At 32.9% G+C, this 23,038-nt stretch overlaps 2 protein-coding genes and 2 long non-coding RNA genes across 4 annotated transcripts; 2 read left to right on the forward strand and 2 right to left on the reverse strand.

The window, feature by feature from the left end:
- Positions 1-3,699: 3,699 nt before the first annotated feature.
- Positions 3,700-4,779, reverse strand: LOC128280825 (uncharacterized). Its single transcript, XR_008271004.1, has 2 exons — positions 4,361-4,779; positions 3,700-3,997 (listed from the first exon to the last, which is right to left on the reverse strand). It is a non-coding gene; the product is annotated as an uncharacterized LOC128280825 (long non-coding RNA).
- Positions 4,780-12,670: 7,891 nt separating this feature from the next.
- Positions 12,671-16,265, forward strand: LOC108461538 (pre-mRNA cleavage factor Im 25 kDa subunit 2-like). The gene is made up of 7 exons (XM_017761406.2): positions 12,671-12,975; positions 13,580-13,625; positions 14,725-14,818; positions 14,950-15,023; positions 15,161-15,247; positions 15,319-15,429; positions 15,817-16,265. The coding sequence occupies exons 1-7, from the start codon at positions 12,857-12,859 to the stop codon at positions 15,886-15,888; spliced, it is 603 nt and encodes a 200-aa protein (XP_017616895.1). The 5' UTR covers positions 12,671-12,856; the 3' UTR covers positions 15,889-16,265.
- Positions 16,266-16,780: 515 nt separating this feature from the next.
- On the forward strand, positions 16,781-18,563 carry LOC108461723 (uncharacterized). Its single transcript, XR_001867835.2, has 3 exons — positions 16,781-17,168; positions 17,248-17,452; positions 17,840-18,563. It is a non-coding gene; the product is annotated as an uncharacterized LOC108461723 (long non-coding RNA).
- On the reverse strand, positions 18,149-19,838 carry LOC108461722 (remorin-like). The gene is made up of 5 exons (XM_017761645.2): positions 19,337-19,838; positions 19,181-19,231; positions 19,018-19,105; positions 18,751-18,832; positions 18,149-18,588 (listed from the first exon to the last, which is right to left on the reverse strand). The coding sequence occupies exons 1-5, from the start codon at positions 19,482-19,484 to the stop codon at positions 18,394-18,396; spliced, it is 564 nt and encodes a 187-aa protein (XP_017617134.1). The 5' UTR covers positions 19,485-19,838; the 3' UTR covers positions 18,149-18,393.
- Positions 19,839-23,038: the final 3,200 nt, after the last annotated feature.

The raw sequence follows: 23,038 nt of genomic DNA on the forward strand, positions 1-23,038 counted from the left end.
GGGTTTGGTCCTCCAGGGACAACTTTGTGCGAGACATCGTGAGCCGCCGTGTACTTGTTGCTGTTCCCAGAAACAGAAGCATAATAACTTGAAGAAAAATGGTGTGCAAATGAAAACTTTGTTTGCTGGTAGGAAGCCCAGGTGAGTTGCCGACAACTAGAGAGATGGACTGTTGCTAACATAACTGCGAGAATCAGAAGTGGAAGAAAAGGACTGTGAGTTCTCATGCTCTGAAAGGACTGCCAGTGTTGGGAAAACAAGATCTTCTTCTGAGTTGGATTTCTAGATTTCAAGGTCTATATATAATGGTAGCAGGCAACCAGTTAGAATGACATGAATGCCCATATTCTAATCATAATTAGCCCCAATTGGGATTAAGTCTAAACAGAGCCAAGAATTGGGTAGGGGTTTAATATCAGATATGAAGTTTGAGCTACAGATAAGGTTTTTTAAGTCGGCATATGTATGTTAATGAAATCCAGCAAGATTTCATAACTAGTTTTCTGTGATAATTTTGTTGTAATATGCTGGAAGGCAAATAAGGTTCTTTCTTAGCAAAGAATGATTAAACGTGTCTCCTGTCATTTTCAAGCAGAGGTTAGTCGTGTTTTAAGGGACCAAAGCATTGAATAAATTGTACGTTTGATTGGATATGTCAATGGCTCTCAATATTCATCTCAACTGCCAGCCTCATAAAGTGAAATTGTTTTAACTTAAATCACCAATCCTTTCACCTTTACCCTTCCATTGTACCTAACCTGTTCCTTCCTTGGCTTCAGGGACTTCATTAACAGGAGCTTTTATAGCACCAGTTTTCCCCCTCCTCTTTTTGGTGTCTAAAACAAATTATATCTAATTAAGTCAAGTCGGATCCCGATGAGTAGGAGCACTTATTTTCTCATTGTGTCTGCACTCCTATTTTTACATATTTGTTAGTATAAATTTTCGGCGAGTAAAATCTCAAATACACGAACGGAATTCGAACAAAAGAAGAAATAGAACAAAGCTTCAATGTATCAAGCCACTATCTTTAAGGTTATATTCGCCTCTATCTATCTTCGGTGTGCAAACTAGTTCCAAGCAAATTAACCTCGAGGATACAATGAAGCCAATGACTGTTTGCATTTTACACGGACGAGAATAGCCCACTATACACTGAGCAATTTATGACAAAAAACTCAATTTCTATAAAAAAATTTTGCAGTAATACTTTTTAGAATAATCTAATAATATTAGAAAATAAAGAAAGAAAAGAAAGAATATTAGAATTTGTTGGTATGATTTCCAAATGAAATCTCATTCCTATTTATAGGAATTTTCATGTCTCTTCATAGACACATCTTTCATCATCAATAGGTATCTTTCTGAATAATAATATCTTTGAAATAAACACATAATTATTCATTTAATTATAACTATTCAAATAATATTATTTAAATAGTTATAATTCTTTTTAAAAATAAAATAATATAATCTTTTGATTAATTATAACCATTCATTTATAGTTATTAGAACACTATAAATATTTAAAAATGTTCCAACAATATTTGTCTATACGATGACAATCTTCAACAGGCAATGCATCACCTTCGGTAGCTCCTAAGGTTTTCACCATTTCCATCCCCTTAAGTTGCTGGAAATCTGGAACTTTATTCTTGATGCTTCCAACCTTTAACATACTTGGTCTTGGCCATATACTCCGCCTCCAATTGGAATAGACCAAGGTCTGAGATGCCACTATATTAATTCTTTTGTTTTCTTCAAAAATTATCTTTGCATGGGCTCTGCTAGCTTCCTTTAGTTTACTCTAAAAAAAAAAAAAAAAGCATAAGGTCCATAAAACATAGTATAAAAAAAGACGAAATTCAGGTTGACAGCTCAGAACTTTCTGATTCATTTAATGCGTAATACTTGCACTTATATGATTGATCATGCCTCAGGCAAATCCTACAACCATTATAAGTGTTTCAGCTGTAACCATCAGTTAGAAAACTAAACTTCGCCACTTACTAGACAAAATACCTTACAACTAGGACAGTTTATTTGTTTTGGCTAAATTTTTGTTATTAGTCCCCATTAGATTTTGAAAATACAAAACTTAGATAAAGTAATTTAACAATTATAATTTAGTCAAGATTGAAATTATAAAACTTAAAAAATATAAAAATTAAATTATAACCTTACTTTTTTTATGTTATATAAAGTTAAATAGAATGACAAATAATCACAACACTAAAAGGGATTCTATAAATGGGACCCATATAAGTTGGCATCCCACTCCAATAATTTAACTTCTAAAGTTTCTGCATTTCATTAGTTATAATTTGGGTAAAAGATGATAAGCAAAATAAAGAATTTAATGGGCATCAACCAAAGAAATCGTCCTAACTCCAGTGTAAACGAAAACCCAAAAAGAAATTCTATAAACGAAATCCAAGTAATAATCTAAAACCAACCCCAAGAAATCTTGTTCTAATTCATTTGCAATGTTTCTGGATTTAAAAAGCCAAAATGAAAATGAAGGAAAATCCAAAATTGAATAAGCTTGATGATGAGATTGGAGAATTCCCTTTTAACCCATTTCATCACAACAAACAGAAATTATAAGTATCGTACCAACCTAAGAAAATATGATCTGGTATTGAATGAATATATCCTAAGTCCAAATCAATAAATTTAAGCCTTGTAAGATGATTAGTTTATACGTAACATGCAAGTAATAAATAATTATCAGTTTGATAATTAATATTAGGTCGAATTTCAACTTTTGATTAAGCGATATTGGATGTTAATTTCAAAAATCTGGTTCAAATCATGAGATCAATCATGTTTGTGGTGTTTGAGCTAATAATAATATGTAATAGATGTAAGTGAAGGGTAAATAATTGTTGCAAATTTTTTTATGATGGGAAAATGTATATAGTCGCTCTTAAGTAATATAGTAATAAATATTAGAGTTATCATCTCTTCAATAATTTATTTTAAAACAAAAATTGTAAAATGGACAGATGATAATTTTGAAAGTAAATAAAAATCTGATTGGATTCAAATAAACATGTAAAGCAAATTACAAATAGTAACAAAAATTAATAACGATGAATTGAAGAGCCAGAATAATTATTGTCCCCTAACATGCAATTATTGGTAGCAATGTTGCAGCAATGCCGCAATTTATTAATCCAGAATCGACAGTTTATATGTAACACCCCTTACCTGACTCGATCGTCGAGTCTGAGCTACGAAATGTTGTATCCGTTGCCGGAGCAACTACAGTTAAATACGTAATAATGATTATTCACACATGCAAATCAAGGGTCAACCACATTTAATTTATGCTAAACAATTATTTTTGAGTCTTAATCGAGCTTACGGAAGCTCTATTATCAACCTGAGCATGAAACAAAACCAAATTGCAAAGTTGTAAAAGTTCAGGACCAACGTTGTGATGTCATCTCTTCCACGTCATGATGTCACCAAAATAGTATGTCATATCACGATGTCACATGCTGTTGGCCAACATTGTGATAAGGTAGGTAGGTCATTGGGACATGGACCCTGTCACAACATCAAGCCACTCGACATCACGACGTCACATACTATCGGTCGATGTTGTGACGAGGTAGATAGGTTATCGGGGCATGAACCTTGTTTTTGGTAAAAATGAATCATTTTGATACCTATTTCAATTGCTCCAAACAATCATTCAAAATATGCATCAAGCATTAATTTCATTTGATTCAAAACATGCTAGAAATATGTCAGACAAGCTCAACAAGTCATGTTCAATCCTCACTGTAAGGCCCAAATTTTACCCGGGGCCCAATAAAACCAAACCCAAATTAAACCTAGCCCATTACCCAGTTACAAGCCCAAACCCAATTTTGGCCCAACCTAATCCCAATACAATAGCCCAACCCAAACACACAAAAAAAAAAACTAAAAAAAACTAGCCACCAAAGTCTGTCACCATCCACACCTCCACCTGCTCCACTTGCACCTGCAAAATAGAAAAAGGGGAAAAGACAACAACAAATAATAATAAAATTTGTAAAAAATGGATGGTTATAAGAAAGCCATCCGAAAATCAGGAAGAGGAGGGGGGATTTTGGATTCTATCTCATTTTTTTCGGCTAAAAATAGAAGCCGAAAGAAATCGTAAAAGGGGGATCCCCATTCTTGTACGCAGGATTTCAGAAAAAAAAGAAAAAAACACAAAGAAAAGGTGGATTTCCGATCGTATTCTCTTGGTTTTCATTTTTTTATTTAGTTTCTTTTTTATTTCTTTTTTATTTTTGTTTACAAATCTATTAAACGAAAGTGGGCATAAAAAAAAAAAAAAGAGAGGAGAAGAGAGTCTTACCGGATCCACCCCGGGGTTGCGTCGCCGGAGTTTTCTTTTCCGTCGTCAGAATCGACACAAGGAGAAGGTGGGGGGTTCTTTCTCCTTTGTTTTCTTCGGTATAGAGAGGCCTCTCCATTGAATCTCCCTTTAAAAGTGCCAAAAACCCGGTTTCGTGAGGCTTTGAACCACCGTTTACGATGGAAGCCACGGCGGGTTCACGATGGTTTGGTGACAGTTCAAAAGGGGGAAGGTAGAAAACCTAGCAGAGAAAAGAAGTTGAGGAGAAGGGGCTGCTCTCTTTATTTCTGCTGAATGATTAAAAGGGGGTTGAATGTTTCAAGAAAAAAAAGATTTTTTTTAAAAAGGGATTTGAGTGTTCTAAAAGGTTTTTTTTTTAAAAAAAAAGGGAGCCACTGTTCTTTAATTTTAATTGCTTTTGGGGAAAGGAAAAAGATGGCCTACGCATGTTCCCCTTAAATAGGTAATTTGCGCGGCCAGTCCTTTCTATTTTGCGTTACCTTTAATTTGTCCCTATTATGTTTCTTTCATTTTTCTCCAAAAGTTTGCACGTTGTTTCAGTTTGGTCCGTGCCTAGGCAGTGTTTTTGGTGATTTGGGTCAATTTAAATTTTGATCCCGAGCATTTGTGCGCGTTTTATTTCGGCCCACAATTTTGTTTAAATGATTAGTTTTGTTTATAAATTATCCCTTTGGTTTTGTTATGCTTACAATGAAGTTTTTTTTTCCTTAAGAAATAAGAGCATATTATTTTAGCATATAATCTTGTATTGTTTTGATGATTTCGTTGTTTTTTTTTATGTGCATATTTTTTCTTTTCTTTTTCAAATACTTTCGTATATTATCATTATCTCTTTTATATATATATATATATATATATATATATATATATATACCTAATATAATTTCTTATATTATTTACTTAAATGTTGTACATATATCACTTTGCATATTGCTAAATCTTTTGAAACTTCATTTATGTATTATATATATATATATATATATATATATATTTGATGCATCTCAAATTTCCATGTAAATTATTTTATGGCATTTATTTTAAAATTCATTCGTATGATATTATTTAATTTATTACTTATTTATATTTTCTATTTATTTTAAAAGTATTATATCCATTATTTGTTTTAAAGTCTTTGCATTACTTTTATAGTAGTGTTCTTTTAAAATTTCCTTTCTTCCCTATTGTTCATTTTATTTTAAAACTTGATATTTTATTTGAGTAATTTGCTTAGAACTTCTTTTAAGTTGGCTTTTAATTCATTAGCTTATAATTATTAACATTTGTATTTATATATTTGTTCCTTCATGTTTTTGTATCATTCTTGATTATTCATGTAATGTTATTGTCCCAAATTTTTATTTCTGGCTCAATACTAAGCTTGCATGCTCTTTATTGCATCATGTTTTTCTAATTCCAACTTCTTTCTCAACGTCAATTGTTTTTATCTCTAAATAATCAAACAAGTATATTGACTCATTTTTTTGCAATTGTATTTGAAACTTCACAAATCAAGGCAATGTTTCGTGTTTGGGAATTCGGGAAATAGTTGTGTCCTAACTCACTGGATATGACATTTTGTTACCTCGAAATAAGATTTTTCGCAAGTAAAGGCAATATTAGATGTTTGGCAATTCAAGGAATCGTGCCCTATCGTGCTGGGTTGCAATTTCCTGTTTGTTCGAAACAATCGAATATTTCTTTGGTGTTCCACTCATGTCTTTTAAAAAATTTCATTAAAATGAAAGAGATGTTCGATATTTAGCAATTCATGGAATCGTGCCCTAACGTGTTGGGTTGCAATTTCTCGTTTGCTCAAAATAACCGAATGTCTCTTTAGAATTTCATTCATGTTTTCTAAAAAAAAAAAAAAACTTATAAAGGAAATGTTCGGTATTTAGCAGTTCGGGGAATAGTACCCTATCGTGCTGGGTTGCAATTTCCTATTTGCTCAAAATAATCGAATATCTCTCCAGAATTTCACTCGTATCTTCCAAGGTGAGGCAATGGTCAATGTTTGGAAATTCGAGGAATCGTGCCCTCTTGTCTTTGGGTATCGATTTTTCGTTAGACCAAATAGTTGGGCATCTTTTGTTATTTTCAATTACAAATTTTCGAATGCGAAACAAGAAGATTTTGGCAATGGACTCGGGTTATTCAAATGTTATTAACAAGAACCACATTTAAAAAACATTTTAATTTTAGACAAAAGGACGATATTTAATCAATTTGGTACCAATTTTGGGCGTAATGAGGGTGCTAATCCTTCCTCATACGTAACCGACTCCCGAGCCTATTTTCTCATATTTTCGTAGACCAAAATCATTGTTTTAATAAACCAAACTGTTTTATTAAAACAACCCAAATTTCTAGGTGATCCGATCACACCTAAACAAAAAAAGATTGGTGGCGACTCCATTTTCGCTTTCCAAAAAGTCGATCCATCATTTTTAAAACGAAATAAAAAAATGGTTTCGACACTCACATCAATACTTTTGTTACTTAAACATCAACAACACTTTAATCATTAAGTTTTTTTAAAGTGAATTTTACTAGATTTAAGCTTAATTCAACTAACCCATTAATTAATTATTAAGATTAAAAGATTTAGTTCAATTTACCATCAGAGAAAACTTTGAGAAATTGAGTTAAATGACACATAATATTAAGTGTTGAATTAGGAATTCTTGTAATACATGTTAGATTTGAAGCAGATACAATAAATTCAAGCTTCAACTAAGTTTTTGATTTTATGATTAATTAATTATTATTAATGGCCTAAATGTAAAGGATAAGAATTTTGAGGTTTGTTAGTGAATAATGTTAGAATAAGGTCCCTGTAGTATTTTTACAAGACTAGATTTAAATTTGATCAGGTAGATTGTGAGATACGGGTATTTCAGACATTAAGATTCAAAAAGGTTAAATAGGGTCAAACATCTCATGACATTATTGTTAGTAAGCCACTGAATGGCTAACCATGCCATTGATGGTGTGTCTATATACTTATATAGAGAAAGAATTAGAAAGAATTGAAGCAAGAAAAGGAAAAATTAAAATTGTTGATTAAACCTTGAGAAAAACTTACTCATTTTGTTTGTTGAAAGGTAAATTCTCATGCAACTTACTATCTTTCCTTATTTTTTTGTAAGTTTGTGTGAATCCTTTAGTTAATAGTATTACTAGTATGTAACACGCTAAAAATGGATAAACTAGACATGCTTGGCAAAGAAGCATTAATGAATTATGAATGAGATGAAATGGATACTATGTTAAATTTGGAATGTAAGTATGTCTATATACATAGTAATATGCTTGATAAGACATGGCCAAAAGAAGGGCTAATGAACTTTATTATGTTATATGATAAGTATATGTTTCTTATAAAGCTACGACTTATAAATTATGAAAATTGAAATGTAATTGTTGAAAGTAAATGTATGATCATTAATGATATATGCCTATGTAAACCCAGTAGAAAGGATATGACACAGTTGGCATGCCAATAGTGTCATATGTACATTTTTGTACAGGTTTCGGTAGTGATATGAAGACTATTTATGTCATTGGATGATTTAGCATTTGTTGCGGATCATTGGATATGAATTGTCTCTAAGGAGACCTTGGTGTGGTGGAAGAATGTATTTGTGTGTTTATGTGTGTGTGTGTGTGTGTAACAACCTAAAATTTCAGTGGTGTCGGAACAGTGATTTGAGATCACTAAATCCGAAAAATAAGATTAGAAAATTAAATAAAAATAATATTTAGAAGTGAGTGAGATATTAGAAATATTTTTAAATAGGCGAAATTAAAATTTAAGGAGAAGTTATTAAATAAATTAAGTCGAAAATGGGGTGCTGAGACCCCAATTTCATAAAACCGAGTCAAAAATAATTTTATAAATATTTATGGAGTGTTAGTAACATGGTATTAAAATTTCATTAGAAAATTTTAATGTTTGGGTGGTCAATTGAATGAAAAGGACTAAATTGAAAAAGGTGTAAAAGTTGCTAGAATGATTAAATAGCTCAGTTGTCAAATAAGGAAGGACATAAAGTGTAAATAAGCCCAAGGGAGATATTTTCGGCGGCACATGCAGAGAAAAATCAGAAAAATTGAGGAAATAAGGGAAAAATTGGAAAATTACAAAATTAACTAAATAAAGATAGGACTAAAGTGGAAATATCTAGATTTCTCTTTATTTTCTTCATTCTCATCAGCCAAAAACGCCATATGAGAGTTTTATAAGCTTTTTTTTCATAATTTTTACATAAAGTGAGTAAAATATTGTTTTTTTCTTGTAAATTTTATGGTTTTAAGACTTTTACAACTAGGTCCTACTATCTAATTCATTAGTTTTTTATTATATGGATGATTATGGAAGTTTCCATGGATGAGTGCTGAAATTTTATGATGATTTAGCATGAATTTGAAGCTTTAATTTGGTTGTGAGATGATTTATTTAAGTAATTTCAATAGAAATTGATGTTTAGGACCTCATTGTGAAAAATGTTGAAATTAGGGTTTGGTGCTAAAATTTTGATTTAAAAAGGTTATGAAGTAGTTTAAAATGATATAATAAAGTGTTAATTGAGAAAAATTAGCTCAATTGAGAGGTTAATTAAGAAACGACTAAATTGTAAAAATTGTAAAGTTTGGGGTAAATGTGTAATTTCAAAAATTAAAGGGTATAAAGCATGAATTGAATTGAAATTGAAGTAGATGCTGATGATTAAATAATTTTATATTCTAGATCAAGAATCAGAAGATAAATGAGGAAAATGAAAAGTTGTCGAACAGTTCCTGAAATATAACAACTTTTACAAATTGGCCCAGGTAAGTTCATATGATTGGATTGTGTGATTATTTTTTAAATTATAAATGATGTGATGTTATCTACATGTTGCTATTGTATTGTTAATAATGTGAAACATTGTAAAGATCAGATTGAAAGTTCAAATTGAGGAAAACGCAAGATTGAGTACGTTCGTGTTGTGTCAAGTGATGAATTGATGGATAAGACTATGGTTAATCCATGGCAAAATTATGACATGTAGGTATGGTATTATCCATACTGAGTTATGACACGTAGGTATGGTATTATCCATACTGAGTAATGACACGTAGGTATGGTATTATTCATACTGAGCTATAATACGTAGGTATGGTATTTCCCATACCGAGTTGTGAAACGTAGGTATGGTATTAAACATACTGAGTTGTGAATCATGGCACTGAGCAAACGACGTACTCAAATTCGTAAGTCGTCCCTTAATTTGACATGTGTGAGTAAGTGATAATTGAGGATAAATGTTGAACTATGAATTGATATTTGGGTATTGAGCTCAATTAAGTGAACTCATCATTTGAAATTATATTTGACAGGAATTGGATGTTTAATATTATTTATTGAATTGGTTGTGAATGCTTGGTAAGATTGTTATTATGAACCTATGAACTTACTAAGCTCCCAAAGCTTACTTTGTGTCTTAATGGTTTCTGTAGATTTGCGTGATATAGGTGGTTGGATCAACATAACGGGAAGCTCCAGAGTTACATCGGTAGATTTTGAATACAACTTTTGATTTATATGGCATGTATAGGACAGGGTTGAAAGATGTAGTTTTGAAATATTGAAATTTGTATGTTTGAATATCTATGCTCTGAAGTTATTTTGGTAAGGTAATAAATGAAAACATTTTGACAAAATTAGGATAAAGTAGTATTATAGTATGTTGGTAGATGAAAAACTTATGTTTTGGTTGATTTGGTTGATTGGTTTGGACATATTTGTGTATTTGAAGGTTATGTGCAGGTAGATTACAAAAAGGGTGAGAAATGTGGTCTTAAAATGGCCTATTTTCGTCCACACGGGTTGACATATAGGCGTGTGTCTATGCCATGTGTGACACATGGTATGCCCTACGGACATGTGTTGTAGCCGTGTGTCCCCTGCACATTAAAATTTAAAAGCAGAATGCTCTGAATTAAGCACATAGACAGAGACACGGGCGTGTGTCTCAGTCATATGGGTAACATGGTCATAGACAAGGCCATGTGATTTGGCCGTGTGAACCTGCACTTAAATTGTAAAATTTAAAATAACCATACGGCCTAGTACAGAGGTGTGTGACTTGGCCGTGTAACTTCAATTTATTCATAGGATGTAAGTCAGAGATTTACACGGGGTCAGGACATGGGCGTGTATAATCACACGGCCTGCCCACACGGGCGTGTCCCTAAGCCACACAGACGTGTGAGCTATGCACGTGCGAAAAATTTAATAGTTTCGTGAAAATTTCTCTGAGACTCAGAATAAGTCCTGACTCGATTCTAATGTTCATATTGGGCCCCAAGGGTCTATTTAAGGGATGGTTTGAATATTTTCATTTATGAATGGTAAATTTGACTTGAATTGATTATACATACTTAGTTATCCTCGATAATACTCTACAACCCTGTTCCGGCAACGGATACGGGTTAGGGGTGTTACAGTATCTTTGATGCCTTTGAGCCTAGCACTTACGTGTTTTAGTATGGTGTAGTTATTTCTCTTTTGAGCTATCTCGGTGTGGTGTAGTTCACTCGTCTATCCACATTCATTTTTACTACAGTTGCATTAGACAAAACGTTAAATTAAATATGATTTTGAGTAATGAAAAATGAACATGATATAACATGTTATGAATCACTCTAGATATAATTGGCATGGTATGGATGAGTAACTCATTAGAAGGAATTGGGAGTTATATAATCATATAAGAAATGACACAGTTTTGGTTGTAATTATGATATTTGACACTTGAATGTGTGTATATATATGCTTTACCTTGCATTGTAATGCTATGTGCCTTGTTTAGCTAAATTTGTGCTTAATTCACTTCGCATTTTGAACTTATTGAGCATTGAATGCTTACTTGCCATTGGTTTTTTACCTTTAGATCTTCAGCTATTGGAATTCTCAAAGCCTACTTGGTATATATACCACATATCTATAAGAGTATGCTTATTTTTTATATAATGTCGTGACATGTACATAGGGTGTCTTTTATAAGTAATGGTTAAGGTTGTCTTTTATAAGTAATGGTTAAACTCATGCAAATAAGTGTTAAGTTTGATCTTGTTATGATGAAGTTAGAAAATGCCTAGTTATTTGTTATATATCGTTTATCAAATCATTTTTGTTATCATAAGCTTTATTATTCTTTTGTGCATAGGTTTATTTGATATGGTGTGAAGTTGTTATGTGGTAACAAGTTGATTGGATGGTAATTTGGCATTTGAAATTATGCCTACAATGCAATGTGTTGAGTTTTTGGGTCATTTAGACCATTTGAGATTGGTATTTAGCAGGTTCGGGGAAAAATATGCAAAATTTAGGGAATTTTTCCTTATTAGTGTCGTGACATTAAACCTATATTTCCATTGTTGCGACATTCCCCTATTGAAGTCACAACCCTTAGCCTATTGCCTTTAATGTCACGACTTGCTTTTGCTGAAGCCGCAACACGAAACCCTTTACCATCAATGTTACGACATTCTCTTGTCGAAGTCACGACATCAGATTACTGTCTTCATGGTCGTGACTCAACCCTTTTGAAGTCATGACATAAAGTTATTGCCCACATTGTTGTGACAATACTCATTGATGTTGCAACAACACTCACCTATTTAATTATTTTTTACATTTTAGTCCCTCAATTGTTATCAGGGTATCATGAGAGCTTTCGTAAGCCTACTTATAACTTGGATTTGAATAAATAATGTTTTTAGAAATATTAAATATTGACTATCTTGTATGAATTGTCTTCCTAGATTTTGAAATGAAAGTGTAGTTACTTTGGCAAAGAATGTGGTGCCTCATATCTTAGACCCGACGATCGGGTTAGGAGTGAGGTGTTACAGTTTTTGTTAATAACATTTTGACTAGATTGCATTGGCGGGAATTGGGAAGGATTTTCATAACCTATGGAAAGTGAAAGGTTGTGGATGTTTTCATCCCACAAAAGAGAAGCAGAAGCAACAAAAGATTTGGTTTTATTCGCTTCTTTTATATTGATAATGTTGAAAGGGCTACATATCGATAATAATTGTATGAACGATTCTTCTTTGTTAACTTGTTGAAATCAATACCACATCAACAAATTTAACCCAAAAAAATATTTTTTAACTGTGCCAACAATAGGACCAAATTTTAAAATCTAAAAAATAAATAGACTAAATTCTTAAAAGTAAAAATATAAAAATTAAATTCTAAATTTGCAAAAAGTGTATAATGAATCATGGTGGACTTAACCAAAATATAAGTACGACAATAGCCTATTTGTCTCTCGGTTTGCCTCGCTCCGTATTTCCTCTTCCTTTTTTCTGTACCAAATATAATTATTAAGAAACCGTTTTAGTTTTACCGCCGGAAAGAGAAAGGTTTCGATAATTTTATAGAGTTACGATTTAGGAAAATCCTGGGAGAGGAGAAAGATGGTATCGTCACCTGTCGTGAACACGTATCCTCTGTCCAGCTACACCTTCGGCACCAAAGAGCCGAAGATGGAGAAGGACACGTCCGTTGCCGATCGCCTTGCTCGCATGAAAGTCAAGTAATTTTTTACCACTTTCTCCTTTTTTATTTTCGTTTTTCAATTACATTTTTTGCTGGATTTTTCAAAGACCCTAGATAAACCCCCAATGATCCTTTCCGTTTCCCTGATTGCTAAGCTAATGTTCTATTTTTTTATAATGATGTTTTATTTTTATTTTTTAATTTGCGATTAAGACGCGTTTGTGTTTTGATCTATCATATTTAATCAAAAGGAGATTCGTTTGGAACGGAGGAATTTATGAATCAAAAACGAAATTACTGATAAAAATTAAATTTGAACTGGGGTTTGGGAAAGTTGTCTACTTTTCGTTTTCCCTGTTTGTGGGAAGGGTTTCTCTCTCTCTCTCTCTTAAAGGAAAATGGTGCCTCATTTAAAAAAAAAAAAATCGCTTCCTATAAAGAAAGTGGAAAAAGAATGCACCTTCATATCGCTCATTTCCAAAATCCCTAAGCAAAACCCAAGCAAATTCAGGCTCTAAACTAAAATGTCCCATTGAAGGAATAGTTATGGTTCGACAAGTTTACTGTTAAGACTGGCATGTTGAAACTTTAGTTTATACAAGCTCAAGTTTGTAATTGCTTCTTTGGATTGTGAATTGCAGTTATATGAAAGAGGGCATGAGAACAAGTGTTGAAGCGATTTTACTGGTATGTTAATGTGCTTCTGGTTTGCCATAATGTCATAATATGCTCTGTTAGAATTTACCTTGTAATGTTTATGATTCATTATCTTTTGTGAAAATTTATGGTAATATTTTTCACTCCTTGATTTCTCCACATGGTAGTCATGCAATCATGTTTTATTGCTTTTATTTTGAATTATTAAAATGATTATCCTCTGTTGCCTATTTTATGTAGATTTGGCTAGTTATATTCATTGCACTGAAACTTTTGAAACACTATGCTCTTTGTTGTATTTAACTTTGTCATAACAATAGTTATCTTTATTGTGAGATGATAAATGCATTTTATTGGGGATTGGGTGCTTCATCATTTTAATGAAGTGGAAAAATTAGAATACACCGTAAATTTTGAAGTTATTGTGAGATAGTAACACTAACATTAGAGATTTGGAACTACTGTATTTGGAGATGTCGGCTTTTTAAAGTTGACATGTTCAATATTTGGTTAAATGATTCCATTCAGAAAGAAAAAGATGATTCAAGAGTGTTATAAAGTCTCTTATTCTTACATTTCAAGGCCATTATTTTATTTGTCATTAAGGTTGTATATTAGTCATTTAGCGAAGGAGGAAAAGGTTTGTAATTGTATATCAGCTTTTCGTTTTTATCAATTCTGCTGCTCTGATATTTCAGTTGGTTCATGCTTAAGCATATGCTGTCTCATTTTTTGTCATAGAATGGGAGGTTTTTGCATCTCAGAGATCTATAGCTTGTAAAAGTGTATATGTATGATCACAATAGTCAACCTGGCAGAAATTTTCAACTATGTCTTGCATATGTAAAGAGAAGATTATGCCTCAAGAAAAGAGGAATGACATCCTAATACATAATGTATTCCTTTCTAGAGGCACTAAACATTTGTATGTTTTAAATTGACTATGGTAATATCTATAAAAGAATTAGCATTCCTTTTTGCCATTATGAGTTTGTGTTATACTTTTGCTACATCCTTCTTTACCTGTAACTTAACAATACTATTATCATTCTGTGGCTTAGCAATTAGGGTTCTAAGATGACCATTTTAATGTTTGTTCTTTGATTGCTTATTCTATTTTCTCATGCAGGTCCAAGAACATAATCATCCTCACATTCTTCTTCTGCAAATTGGGAACACATTCTGCAAACTTCCTGGTGGACGCCTGAAGCCTGGAGAAAATGGTATCATCTTATACTATCCTTTTACTTCTGCTACGTTCTGTCACCTTCTCTCCATACATCTTTTCAGCTGTGCTATTTTGGAAACTATATGTTGGTTGTAATACTTATGATCTTCTTTCTTTTGGCTTCAGAGATTGAGGGTCTGAAGAGGAAGCTGACCAGCAAGCTTGGAGCTAATTCACCTGCTCTTGTGCCAGACTGGCAGGTATAGATTTGTAGTATTTATCTCACTAGGGTGAGGAGAGCAGGTTTCCCTTTCTGTGTCCTTTGAACTTTGCAGTGATGTAATATGCAAACAATTTCTTTCAATGCTAAATTCTGTTCCTTGTTACATTATTGTAGATTGGTGAGTCTGTGGCCATCTGGTGGAGGCCCAATTTTGAGACAATGATGTATCCATATTGCCCTCCCCACATTACAAAACCCAAGGTAATAGCAGCTTCATGTTACTTATGAACTATGCTATCTTTTCTCAACTTCCTCTGTCATTAATATTGCAGGAGTGCAAGAAGCTTTTCCTCGTCCACTTGTCTGAGAAAGAGTACTTTGCAGTACCGAAGAATCTGAAACTTCTTGCTGTACCATTGTTTGAGCTCTACGATAATGTGCAGGTTAGGAGTATACCTACTTCCCAATCCATTTTTCAACTTGATTTATAATTTGAGTTTGCACCTCTCTTCTGTTTCTTATTTGAGTTGTAGAAGATTTTAAAAGCTTGGGAAAGCGTAAATGGAGAATGAACTGTGTGTTTGTGGCAAATTACTGTTATCAAATCATATGTTTCTTATCTTATGTCTGCTATATTACGTTATTACCACAAAGTCTTTTTTTAGGTCTCTTTTGCCTTTCCTCTGTATTTCTACTGTTTTAATGAAATGGTAAATAGTAGGTTCGCTGCTTAGATATGCCTTACTGTTTCTTTTTTCTTTAAAGGATAAAATGATTGCTTTATTGCTCTTCTGGTTCTTTGTAACAAACAACATTTAAACGTTGAACAGAGATATGGGCCAGTCATATCAACCATTCCTCAGCAGCTTTCTAGATTCCAGTTCAACATGATCAGTATATGACTTTGGCATGGGATGCCAAGATTGTGAATCTTTCTGCTCGCTTTCTGACAGCTACATCATGAGAGTATCGCTTTGGTTCCAAGAGCTGTTGCCTGTACGCAACGGTATATAATGAGAGACTTGTCTTATTTACTTTTCCTAATTTGCTTGACCGAAAATTTGATGTATGGCAAACTCTAGTACTTTAATTTGGTTACGAACCATTTGGCATTACCAGTCACAGCCCATCATGTCTGCGTCCGTAACCACCCTAGTCTCCCTACTTGGATGGTTTATATTAACGGTTTTATACGCTATCAGACCTGTTAAGATGCCATTGTTTTGAGGTTTAATGTCATGTATCTTGGTCATGGATGTGTGAATGTTTTCATACAGAACTGCTTTGCTTTGCTTCCATAGTAATTAGTTATGTATGTCCTGCAAGCATGATGCTAAATGTGAGCAGAACTTTCATTTTAGGTTTTTCAAAACGCTCTAATCCAAACTTTAAAAAATATATATATTAATTGGACCTGTGGGTGCTAAGTGAAATCATGTGATTGAAATTGTACCCGATTGAGATATAAACCACCTTACTAATATATATATATATTTTGAAGTTTCACTAATAAATAGATCATTTACAATTCTGACTAATTACAATATAGAATTCAATCAACATAACGCATAGTGAATGAAAAATTGGACAAAAGCTGGATGAATCAACATAATGTATAGTGAATAAAGAACCGGACATAAACTAGATTACTTTGAAAAGAATTTAACAAAATTCACATGTTGCAATTAAATTTAAATTTGGGCCATCGAGGTCTAAAACATCAGCCTTTATTAATAGTACCAAGGTCTCTTAGCTATTAATTCTTGATTTTGAACAAAAGCTGGCTTATTAATTTACATTTATTAGGCTTTTCCCTGGTTTGCTCTAACCATTATTCGACATGTATTTGCTAAGAAATCCCTCAGAAAAACACCTGCCCTGCTTGTTTTAATAGCGTCTCTTTTTTTTTTAATCACTTTACAAGGCAGTAGTAGTTTACAACATTTCATCTTTCCCATCTCAAATGCTAACGTATTGGGGTTTCCGGGAGGCCTTAACCCAGTAGAGTTTCGAAGGATCTCAGAACTAGTGTCTCAATCTTTATATATGTATATATATACAAGAGGGTTTCCGAGTTCTAAACGTATTGGATCTCATAACACTAGTGTTTCGACTGATATAAAATAACAATCTCAGCTGCCAACATAAAACCAAATTCTGTTTACCTAGAACATGGATTCAGGTGAGTTGCAGTAATTTGTGTCTTAAATGTATGTTTAGTGTTGTATAACTTGTATGATCTTGGTCTTGTGTTTTTACAGATTGGGCAGGGTTATCCAGGGACCTGGTTGATTTGATATTAGCACGACTGGTTTCCGTGTCTGATTATTTGCGATTTGGAGCGGTATGCAAAACGTGGCACAGTGTTGCAATGGACAGAATCAACAACTTCTGCCTCCACAACTTTCAATGCTCCTTCTCCCTACCCATGTCTTCCAATGCTTCTTGTCCCTAGAGATGTCCAAGGTATTTGGAATCTATCGCTCTTCATTTTATTCAATCCGCTGGACAACGTATCAGTTTGCATTACTTTTACTCTTGTAATACCTCCATTCTCGTTTAGGCATTAGGGCTAGGCTCCAATGATTGATCATTGCATTATTACAACGTTGCAGTATTTGAATTTAGCCTAAGAAAAAAGCTTGTATTTTCTGCTAACCCAGAATCAAGCCCTGATGATTACATGGTAATGGCTATACTTGGTGAGTCTGGTAGACTTAACGTTTTTTAGACCAATCATAGGCATTACCCAAAGACTTTGAAGATGTGTTTTATGCAGTTGATTGGAGAGGGAATGTCTATTCTTTTAACCTCATTGATGACCCATCTATCCAATGTTATTGCCCCTTACAGTATCAGATTCCACAGACAAACATTATGTTGTAGAGTCAACTACAGAGAACTATTGATGGTTTGAAGGATAATGGAGCAGCATGAAGGATTATGGGTGTCAAGCTCTGGAAACTAAACAACTATTGCAAGGGATAGGAATGGATGAAGATGAAAATCAAGGAGATTTTGCTTTTCAATCATCATTAAATTAGTCAATAAAACCTTCATTTGAAGATTGCATGAACCTAATCGATTGCAGCATTCATGTCACAAACTAGGAGTTGCCTTATAGATAGAGCAACTAAGCTAAAACCATGCTGAAAAGCTGGATTGTGAATATTAAAACATAAATAATGTACTTCAATCTATAATCTACATGATTCAAACATTATTACATCAAACTTGTTACTTACAAATCAATAAGTAATTTGTTCCAAATGGTATAACACTATATCTATATACACACACAGAATAATGAACAATGGCCAATGCTTCACTACATAAAACCAAACCAAAGACATCCTAAAAGCAAATATACAAAAGATCCCATTTCCTAAACCAGAGGAATTTGACCCTCAAAAACAACCAAGGACCTTGTTCGGAGTAGTTCCGGTGGCACGGTACTTGGCAGCTATCTCCTCAGCCTTGAGAAGATCTTCCCCACGCTTGGCTTCAACCATAGCTTTCTTCTCTTCTGCTTCCTTGTGGATTAAGGCTATTTTGTTTTTCATTTTCTCCACATACTCAGCTTTCTGCTTCTCTAGTTTTTCCTGCATAACATTTAAGAGTATTAGCTTTCTTCTCTTCTGCTTCCTTGTGGATTAAGGCTGAACAGTTATATAATTCAGGGTTGGCGGAGGTATTTCAGTGGATTTAAGCACCGAGTGTTGTTTGGGTTGGGGTTAAGGAAAGATTAGGAATGGAATTAGTACCTCAATCTTTTTCAGCTCAGCTTCCAGAGCAGCTTTCTTGCTGTTTTCCCATGCCTCGATAGAGGAAAGCTTTTTATGAGCTCTGCCCAACATTTTCAATAAACTCCAGAGTTTGGGTAACATAAAAGCCAGAAAATCTAAACCAAAAGCAGTTAAAAAGTATAATTTTGTTGGCACTTGGCATATTATGTTATGCAAAAATTCATACCACCAAGTTTCCTCAATGATTTCAAAGAAAAAAAAACCAAAGTGAAGAACAGTTCATACTTGTTTTCAGCTTTGCTTCTTTCACTCTCTTCCCAAGCTTTGATCAGTGATATTCGCTTCTCTGTCGCAACTCTAGCAAGCACAGTATCTGGATCATAGTAATTACATTTAAACCTTCATAATGAATCAAGTATTAATAAACCTTAAGATATGGAGAAATTACCTCGGTCCACAGTACTCTCCGTGCTCTTTTCCTCAGTCGGTTCTGCGGCCTCTGCCATAAACACCAAAATTAAATTTAAAAGGAAAAAGATAACAACAATAGTAATCCTATCCTAATATTAAACTAAACAAGGAAAAAAACAAAAAAGGTATATACTTTGGAGTGCGGCGGACTCAGCAGGTTTTTCTTCAGAGGGAGGAGGCGGGATTACGGATTTTTCCTCCGCAACGTCTTTGGGGGCTTCGGGAGGTGGTTGCTCCGAGGGGGTTACGGTTTCAACCTTCTTGGGTTCTTCCTCTGCCATGCGTTATTTGCTGACAAGAATCCTCAACTGATGGACAACAAAGCGAGGTGAATGAGAAGACAAGAAAGATTAAAAGAGAAGGGAAAGGATGTTATATTTGCTGGTTTGATTGACAGAGCTGATCTGCAATGGTAGGTACAAGTGGTTTATAGTGCGTTGGCTGAGAGTGACTCAGTCGGGCAAAAGCTTTGAGTGAGAACTTGATATTCAACCTGCCTAACCTTTTCTAAACACCCAAGTTATCATCAACAAATACAATTAAAAAACGAAAATCTTTTTGATTTCTGTGGTTTTGTCTGTTCATTTGAACGAATAAATGATTGAAAGGTTAAATTTTTTTGACAATCCTTTCGTTGTTGGGTTTATTTTTCAAAGATGGGTGGGGTTAAAAGCTCGTGACTTGAGCCGTAAGTTTTGAATTAGTGCAGAATGAGCCAACATCATGCCAATAAGAGTGCAAATTCTCATCCTGATTTAAGGTTGCAGTGGGAAGTGTCATAATCAATCGATTGGAGCTAAAATAATTGAATTCAAAGGAGATTAGGTTCAATCATGCAATCATCATTTGCTAATACTTTATTATTTTTATGGAGCAAAGCATGGATGAGAGATCTCTCTCTTTCTCTCTTGTTTGAAATAAGTTAGGATTAGGCGTAATACAGGGGTTAGGTAAAACTCTATGGCCACCTTTGGTTAAGTGTAATGGAATAAGGTTGTAATGAAATAAAACTGTAATAGAATAGGGTTGTAATGGAATAGAACTGTAATAGAATAGAGTTGTAATAGAATAGAACTGTAATAGCAATTCAATTGTTTGGTTGAATGGAATGGAATAGAACTGAAATAATATTCTTGTGTTTGGTTGAATGGAATAAAGTTGTAATAGCATAAAAAAAGAAGCTGAAATGACCAGAGTACCCTTAGCAGAAATTTTATTAAAAGGATGATTATTGTTATTAAATTTAATAGGATTATTATTAGATATAATTTAATAAAAATAATAATACATAATTTAACCCTATTTTAATAAATTTATTATTAATTATAATTTAACAATAATAATATATAATTTAATAATATTCTTAATATAGCAATTATTAAAATATAAATTAATAAAAATAATATATAATATTACAAAAATAATATACAACCTACTTTATTATTTTTAAAATATAATGCATATTTAATGTGTTAGAATATTATTAGCAAAACAAATAATTTAGCATATATATCATAATCTCTATGTTACTTGAAGAATAATTTAAAAGAATAATTTCAAGAATATATTATCTCAAATATTTTTACTCATAGATGATATTGATATACAAAGAAAAGAACTAATGAAATTGTTATATTGTGTATATATATTTTTAACATATTTTCGTTAATTTATTTATGTTGCTAGACGTGTATAATATAAAAATTTCATGTAAAAGTAAAAATGAACAATATAGATTTAAATTTGTAATCACAAACTCTCATGCAACTTCATTTTTACATGTGCCAAACTTCACAAAGAACATTGATTTAAAGTATCTATTCACAAAGAATAGCATTAAGGTTCCTTTAAAATATTGACCGAGAGTATTCTATAGAATCAAATATGATAATACAAGACTATTTTAATCTAATATATATTAATAGAAAATTATTAAACATATAAAGCTTCCTGCATCAATGACTGAATGTATTTTAGAAGCTGGAAAATACAAAGCAAGAATACCAATAGATGAATATACTTGAATAACATGCAACCATTGGCTCCTCTTCTTGAAAATTTGTAAAGCTTTTGCAGTTGCAATCAATGGAAACTCAGTATCCTAAGCTACCCATTTGTTAAATCCAATAAATTAGTTACAGCAATTGAAAAGGACCAACGATGGCTACTGCATACACTTCCTGTAAAAGAAAATAGTAATAATAACAACTCAAGGTCGTGGTCAATACAAGCCAACATAATAACATACAATAGTGAATCAAGGCAGAAAAGTAGTCACTTAAATATCTTTCAAGTAGCCTCTAAAATGAGATAAGATACAAATCAAAAAAAGAAAAAGAAAAGAAAAGAACATATATAATGAGAAACCAAAAAGTGTTTTGAATTTAATCATGGCAGAACAGTATTCACCTTGGCATCTTTCCCCCAATCTGTAATGTAAGATATAACATAAATGTGAATGAAACATAGAATGTTGAATCAATGGTGAAATGCATCTGCATTGTTCATTAGATAAACAAAGGCATTAGAATTCAATCATGGCAGAGCGATATTCATTTCGGCATCTTCCCCCCAAACCGTAACATAAGATATAGATACAAGTTGGCTAAAAGAGTGTCCAAATAGTAAAAGATGCGAGACAAGTTAAGTACGGCCATTGCTGTAACGCCCCCTTTACCCGAGACCGTCGCCGGAGTCGAGCACGAGGCATTACTAAACTTATTTGAGCACTTAAACAAATTCAAAAAATTTATATCACACTTTCCAGACAAGCTGTCCAACTGCGTTACAGATGAAAAAAATCATATCTCAAGTTACAAAACTCAAATCCAAATCCGTAAATTTTCCCAAAATCTAGGCTCATATATCTACTTACTAAATTTTTCTAGAATTTTGGTTGGGCCAATTAGTACAGTTTATTAGTTGAAGTCTCCCTGTTTTAGGGTTCAGCTGCTCTGACCCCTGTTCACTACGAACCAAATTTCTCCATGTACAGAATTCAAATAACCAAGCCGTTTATTTTTCTTAAAATAGACTCAATAAGGAATCCATAAATATATCGTATGACTCCTAATTAATTTTTACAATTTTAATGATTTTTACAAATCAGAACAGGGATTTCAAAATCACTCTGACCTTGTCTCACGAAATTCAAATATCTCCGATATGAAAGCCTTTTGCTTACACCGTTTCTTCTATGTGAAACTAGATTCAATAAGATTTAATTTCATATTTTATTCAACCTCTAATTAGATTTTCATGATTTATGGTAAATTTTCAAACTCAAACTACTGCTACTAACCAAAAACTGTTTTAGTACAAAATGTTGTTAACTAGTTTATAACATCTTTACTTCATTTCATTTAAACTCTATACATGCCATATAAATCTTCAAACATAAAACAAAAGCTACCGGAATTGATCTGGATAGTGTGCTTTGTTGTGTTGATCCGATCTACCCACTTCACTTCAAGTCAATCTACATAAAAATATTAAACACACACAAGTAAGCTTATTGAAGCTTAGTAAGTTCATAGGTTAAAAGTAATGCTTACCAAACATAATATTTCCAAACAATACCAAAAATTTACTAAAGTTTCCTGCGATTCACAACCATTGTTATAATAACTCACATAGTTGAGCTCAACAGTAACAACTACTCAATCTCTTTCATTTGGATCACTTCTCTTTTATTTCTTATAATCAAATTAGGAAACGGCTTACGAAATTGAGTACGTCGTTGCTCAATGCCACGATTCACAACTCAGTATGGTTTTCCTCATTGAAATACCATACCTACATTTTTCAACTCGGTATGGGAAATGCCATACCTACA

This window comes from Gossypium arboreum, chromosome 9 (genome assembly GCF_025698485.1).
Source record: "Gossypium arboreum isolate Shixiya-1 chromosome 9, ASM2569848v2, whole genome shotgun sequence".
NCBI lineage: Eukaryota > Viridiplantae > Streptophyta > Magnoliopsida > Malvales > Malvaceae > Gossypium > Gossypium arboreum.

What these genes read in the sequence shown, in the direction of transcription:
- LOC108461538 (XM_017761406.2), top strand. Translation starts at nt 12,857, where the DNA reads ATGGTATCGTCACCTGTCGTGAACACGTATCCTCTGTCCAGCTACACC. An exon ending in GTGTTGAAGCGATTTTACTG is followed by an intron (nt 13,626 to 14,724) that starts GTATGTTAATGT and finishes TTTCTCATGCAG; the next exon opens with GTCCAAGAACATAATCATCC. An exon ending in CCCACATTACAAAACCCAAG is followed by an intron (nt 15,248 to 15,318) that starts GTAATAGCAGCT and finishes TTAATATTGCAG; the next exon opens with GAGTGCAAGAAGCTTTTCCT.
- LOC108461722 (XM_017761645.2), bottom strand. Translation starts at nt 19,484, where the DNA reads ATGGCAGAGGAAGAACCCAAGAAGGTTGAAACCGTAACCCCCTCGGAG. An exon ending in TGAGTCCGCCGCACTCCAAA is followed by an intron (nt 19,232 to 19,336) that starts GTATATACCTTT and finishes TGTTTATGGCAG; the next exon opens with AGGCCGCAGAACCGACTGAG. An exon ending in GGAGAGTACTGTGGACCGAG is followed by an intron (nt 19,106 to 19,180) that starts GTAATTTCTCCA and finishes ACTATGATCCAG; the next exon opens with ATACTGTGCTTGCTAGAGTT.